Source organism: Scyliorhinus torazame, chromosome 3 (assembly GCF_047496885.1).
Source record: "Scyliorhinus torazame isolate Kashiwa2021f chromosome 3, sScyTor2.1, whole genome shotgun sequence".
In the NCBI taxonomy this organism is placed as follows: domain Eukaryota; kingdom Metazoa; phylum Chordata; class Chondrichthyes; order Carcharhiniformes; family Scyliorhinidae; genus Scyliorhinus; species Scyliorhinus torazame.
The window spans coordinates 9,082,776-9,088,775 of NC_092709.1; the positions used below are offsets into that span (position 1 = coordinate 9,082,776).

Below are 6,000 nucleotides of genomic sequence, written 5' to 3' on the forward strand. Positions count from 1 at the left end.
GAGCAGACTCGATGGGCCGAATGGCTCCTACGCCTTATGATCTTGTTATATTTTCGAATTCACTCTCGGTTAAGGCGAGAACGGGATTTTTTTTCAATCAGCAAACTAAAACAAAACGATTGATTTGGTCATTTAACTCTTTGTTATCTGTGGGAGATTGCTGTGCGTAAATTGGTTTCCGGAATTAATAGTAATCTTTATAATAATAATCTTTATTGTCACAAGTACGCTGACATTAACACTGCAATGAAGTTACTGTGAAAAGCCCCTAGTCACCGCACTCCGGCGCCTGTTCGGGTACACAGAGGGAGAATTCAGAATGTCCAATTCACCTAACAGCACGTCTTTCGGGACTTGTGGGAGGGAACCGGAGCCCCCGGAGGAAACCCACGCAGACACGGGGAGAAGGTGCAGTCTCCGCACAGACAGTGACCCAAGGCAGCAACCGAACCTGGGTCCTGGAGCTGCGAAGCAACAGTGCTAACCACTGTGCAACTGTGCCGCCCACAGTTCCTCCATGGATACTTTCAGGGATAAAGAGCTTCAGTTTCTTATTTTTTTAAATGACTGACAGTTCTTTAGTTCCACTGCCAACCTCAGGATATCCCAAAGCACTTCACAGACAGTGTAGTGTTTTTGAAGCTGCCACTACTAAAATGCACACAAAGCATCAGCCAATTTGTGTGCAACATGCTCTCAGACATAACAATGTGATAATGACCCAAGATTACTTTTTTTTTCAGGTTGAGGGATAAATATTAACCAGATCATCAAGTTGGATTGGATTGGATTGGATTGGATTTGTTTATTGTCACGTGTACCGAGGTACAGTGAAAAGTATTTTTCTGTGAGCAGCTCAACAGATCATTAAGTACATGGGAAGAAAAGGGAATAAAAGAAAATACATAATAGGGCAACACAACATATACAATGTAACTACATAAGCACTGGCGTCGGATGAAGCATACAGGGTGTAGTGTTAATGAGCTCAGTCCATAAGAGGGTCATTTAGGAGTCTGGTGACAGTGGGGAAGAAGCTGTTTTTGAGTCTGTTTGTGCGTGTTCTCAGGCTTCTGTATCTCCTGCCCGATGGAGGAAGTTGGAAGAGTGAGTAAGCCGGGTGGGAGGGATCTTTGGTTATGCTGCCCGCTTTCCCCAGGCAGCGGGAGGTGTAGATGGAGTCAATGGATGGGAGGCAGGTTTGTGTGATGGACTGGGCGGTGTTCACGACTCTCTGAAGTTTCTAGCGGTCCTGGCAAGTTCTTCTTTGAGTAACATAAACGGATCTTTATGCCCATCTGAGAAGACAGACGGGGACCTTGACTTACCATTTGGTCTGGAAGGTGCCAGTATTGACAGTGCGGTACTCCCTCGGTACTGCAGTGGGAATATTGGCACAGGTATTGTGTTCAAGGTTTTGGAATGGGACTTTGAACAACCTTCTGCCTTGGAGGTGGAATTGCTGCCCACTGAGTCTTGACTGGCACCTCCATGTTGTCCTTTCTGTACCCATGCTACAAGCTTGGCAACTGATCGAGATTCACATCCATTAGAAATCTAGAGTTAACATGGGGTCTGATCTGTGGAACAGAGTGGGAATTCATCCGCATTAACCCATCCCACTTGACTACGCAGTCTGTACCTACGCTGGAAGCACTGGGGCAAAACTGGACAACTATGGACTTGTCAGGATGCAAGGTTTTCAGTACATGCCAGAAGCGGAGAACCTGAGTGACCGTATTTACACCCAACCCTTCAAATCAGAATACCGTGGATGTTGGAAATCTTTAAAGGTCATCGACCTGAAATGCTAACTCTGCTTAATCTCGGGCAGCACGGTGGAGCAGTGGGTTAGCCCTGCTGCCCCACGGTGCCGAGGTCCCAGGTTCGATCCCGGCTCTGGGTCACTGTCCGTGTGGAGTTTGCACATTCTCCCCGTGTCTGCGGGGGTCTCACCCCCACAACCCAAAGATGTGCAGACTAGGTGGATTGGCCACGCTCAATAGCCCCTTAATTGGGGAAAAAATAATTGGGTACTCTAAATTTATTAATAATAAATTTTAAAACTGTTTAATCTTTCCACAGATGGTGCCTCACCTGCTGAGTAGCTCCAGCATATTCTCTTTTAATACCTTTGCGATCCTGATTGGCAAGATTTCTGGCATTTTCAATTGTTCTAATGATCCTTGGGTGTGTCATTCAGTGCTAGAGCTATGCAAGTCTCCTTTGGATTTTAAATGCTTCTTTCTAATTACCATTCCATAGATACTTCCTCTCTCTGTTATTTCCAGTCTTCATCTTGCCACCTTGTCTCCCCCCCCCCCCCCCCTCCAATCCAGGTAAAACCATTATCTTCAATTCTGACAGAGAGCCTAGTCGAGCTCCTTGTTCAGTGCACTCGCTCCACAGATTGTGCCAGAGCAGCGGGATATTTCCTGTAGTTCCTGTTTTTGGTTTCACACACCTGGAGAACTGTGACCAGTTCTGGCCTTCAGACTGCAAGCAGGATACAGGCGTGCTGGCAAAGGTTCCAAAAAAATGTTTTACTAGAAAACAGAACTGAGAGGTTATTTTCGGAAGGCCCAGTCTGGGGATCTTTCCAAGGGGAAAGAGAAGGCCGAGGGGTGATCTGATGCCGGTCATTCAAGATTACGAAAGGGTTATCTGGGGTAAATGTAAGGAAGATCATTCCACTTGTGTGGGAAAGGCCAGAACATGGGGTCATCAATCGGAGATAGTCAGTAATATCTGCCACTCATCTTATGGGCAGCACGGTAGGACGGTGGTTAGCACTGTTGCTTCACGCCGCCAGGGACCCGGGTTCGATTCCCGGCTTGGGTCACTGTCTGTGTGGAGTTTGCACATTCTCCCCGTGTCTGCGTGGGTTTCCTCTGGGTGCTCCGGTTTCCTCCCACAAGCCCGAAAGATGTGCCTGTTAGGTGAATTGGACATTCTGAATTCTCCCTCCGTGTACCCGAACAGGCGCCGGAATGTGGCGACTAGGGGCTTTTCACAGTAACTTCACTGCAGTGTTAATGTAAGCCTTATTGTGACAATAAAGATTATTCTTATTATAATAAATCCAATAGGGAATTCAAGAGAAGCTTCTTGACCCAGAAACTGGCGAGAATGTGGAACTCGCTCCCACAGGGATTAATTGAGGGTGAATGAAATAGAAAGAGATGCTGACAGGGGGAGATGAAGGAGGGTAGGAGGAGATTCTACTGGAGCAGCAACATCAGCACGTTGGACCAACTGGCCTGTTTTGGTGCTGTAAATACCAAGCAATAACTGGGATACAAATTTATATGTATAAATGCTGTTCCATATAACATTAGCTCAGACCAAATTATTTGAGGTTTGATTTATGATATTGTGGGACGACAATTAAAGCTGAACAATTTAATTCTCAATTAACAGGACTATCAATGAACAAGGACTATCCCTCAAACATGAATGACTTGCCACATATTATTGTTTGTTCATGTGGGTGGGTGTTTCTGCCCTTTCATTCATTGCCCATCCCTGAGGGCATTTAAGAATCAATGTCGACCAGGTGAGGATGACAGATTTCCTGGAGGTCATTAGTGTATCTACTGTCATATACTCTCTTTGCCTCTCTTAATCCCTTTTTAAAAATAATAATCTATTATTGTCATAAGTAGGCTTACATTAACGCTGCAATGAAGTTACTGTGAAAAGCCCCTAGTCACCACACCCCGGCGCCTGTTCGGGTACACAGGGGGAGAATTCAGAATGTCCAATTTGCCGAGCAAGCACGTCTTTCGGGACTTGTGGGAGGAAACCGGAGCAGAGAGAACGTACAGACACGGCACAGACAGTGACTCAAGCGGGAATCGAAGCTGGGACTCTGGCGCTGTGAAGCAACGGTGCTAGCCACTGTGCTACCGTGCCGCCCAGATGGTTTTGTAACATAATCGATTCATGGTCATTATTGGTTTTAGTCGTGGTGGGATTTGAAGCAGAGCCCTCGATCTCTGGATAACCTGCCCACTGGTAATACCACAGGCACACCACCTCCCAAACAACATTATTGTTGTAATCAGTCCTTCTGATCGAGGCTTAAAAAAAGTTGTATTCACAGAATGACACAGTGTTAAAGAGGCCCTTCGGCCCATCGAGCCTGCACCGACACATGAAAAACACCTGACCTCCAGCACTTGGCCCATAGCCGTGAATGTTGAGACGTGCCAAGTGCTCATCCAGGTACTTTTTAAAGGATGTGAGGCAACCCGCCTCTACCCCCCTCCCAGGCAGCGCATTCCAGACCCTCACCACCCTCTGGGGAAAAACGTTTTTCCTCAAATCCCCCCTAAACATTGAATCTGTGTCTCCTTGTGACTGGCCCTTCAACTAAGGGGAAGAGCTGCTCCCTATCCACCCTGTCCATGCCCCTCAGAATTGTGTACACCTCGATCAGGTCGCCCCTCAGTCTCTGCTCCAGACCAACCTCTCTTTTTAACTTAAATGTTCCATCCCCGGCAACATCCTGGTGAATCTCCTCTGCACCCCCTCCAGTGCAGTCACATCCTTCCTATAATCTGGTGACCAGAATTGCAAACAGTACTCCCGCTGTGGCCTCACCAAAGTTCTATACAACCTCCTGACCTCCCTGCTTTTGTAATCTCTGCCCCGATTGATAAAAGCGAGTGCCCCATATGCCATTTTCACCCCCCTATTAACCTGCCTCCAGCCTTCAGAGCTCTATGGACAAACACGCCTCCTCAGAACTTCCCAGTGTCAGACCTTCGAGTAGGAAGCACAAACAGCTTTCAAAATATATCCAAAGCTTTTAATTGATTGTCTTAAACCATTGAAAGTCTGAACGATGCAGTGGATAACTCAGGAAAGCGAGATTTCTCATCTCATTTATTGCAATGATCAGAAATTGTGTACCACCCTACTTTAAATAAAGAATTGGATTGCAGACCAAAAAGCCACATGTCGATAAACTGCGGGGAGAATGACAGGAGGTCAATGTGACTGGTCACAATATTAGCCAGCAGCAGTGTCCACAGTGGACAGCTGGGTGCTCTCCACATGAGGAATGTAGATTGTTACAGGAAACATGACCCAAGCAGAATGCTGCAAGCTGCTGGCTAGACAGGAATAAATCATTCCTTTTTAAACTCTTCCTGCCTATTGCAGCTTATTCAACAGTTAAACACATGCAACAGCCGCACATCACCTGTGACACCTTAAAATCCCAAACTGACATTTAAAGATGAAATTCTGCCCCATTCTCGCACAGAATGTGGTTCCTCTCCCCTCCCCAAGTTTCTATTCGGAATATAACAAAACACAGATTTGTAAAGAAGGACATTAAAGTTGCGGACTCACTCCAGTTCCAGCAGACCATCCCCCTGACCCTCCGCTCGCCCTCTGGACAGCTCGTCTGGCTGAGGGTCGGCCATGTCCTCAGGGACAGAGAGGACACATCCCAGGAGTGAAGCGTGAGAGCCACAGTCCAGCGCGGCCCGGCGACTCTCTCTCTCTCTCTCAGTCTCTCTCTCACTCAGTCAGTCAACAAGAACCAGTTACGGAAACTTCCAAACGGCTCCTCCCACCACCAGTAAAGGTTTGTTCAGCGCTACACACTGGGCCCTGTAGTCAACAGTTGGAACTGAAGAGGAAATGCAGAAAAACCCCTTCATCTAAATGCAACACACACACAAAACATGTCAAATCCATCTCAAAACAATCTCTCCTTGTTTTCAAATCCCTCCTCTCTATCTCTATCCTCCTCCAGACCCTCCCCTATCTCTGTAACCTCCACCAGACCCTCCCTATCTCTAACCATCTCCAGACCCTCCCCTATCTCTGTAACCTCCACCAGACCCTCCCTATCTCTAACCATCTCCAGACCCTCCCCTATCTCTGTAACCTCCACCAGACCCTCCCTATCTCTATCCTTCTCCAGACCCTCCACATCTCTCCCCTCCTCCAGACCCTCCCTATCACTACCCTCCTCCAGACCCT

General features: G+C 47.2%; 1 protein-coding gene across 2 annotated transcripts in view; it reads right to left on the minus strand.

Moving 5' to 3' along the window:
• dapp1 (dual adaptor of phosphotyrosine and 3-phosphoinositides) overlaps positions 1–5,542 on the minus strand; it is a 108,437-nt gene extending 102,895 nt beyond the window's left edge. The window contains exon 1 of one of the 2 annotated variants that reach the window (XM_072495271.1): positions 5,362–5,542. In XM_072495271.1, coding sequence (XP_072351372.1) covers positions 5,362–5,435 — 74 coding nt within the window. In that variant the 5' untranslated portion in view covers positions 5,436–5,542. The remainder of the gene's footprint in view (positions 1–5,361) is intronic. The other variant, XM_072495272.1, reaches the window with a different exon arrangement.
• Between the last annotated feature and the right edge of the window lie 458 nt (positions 5,543–6,000).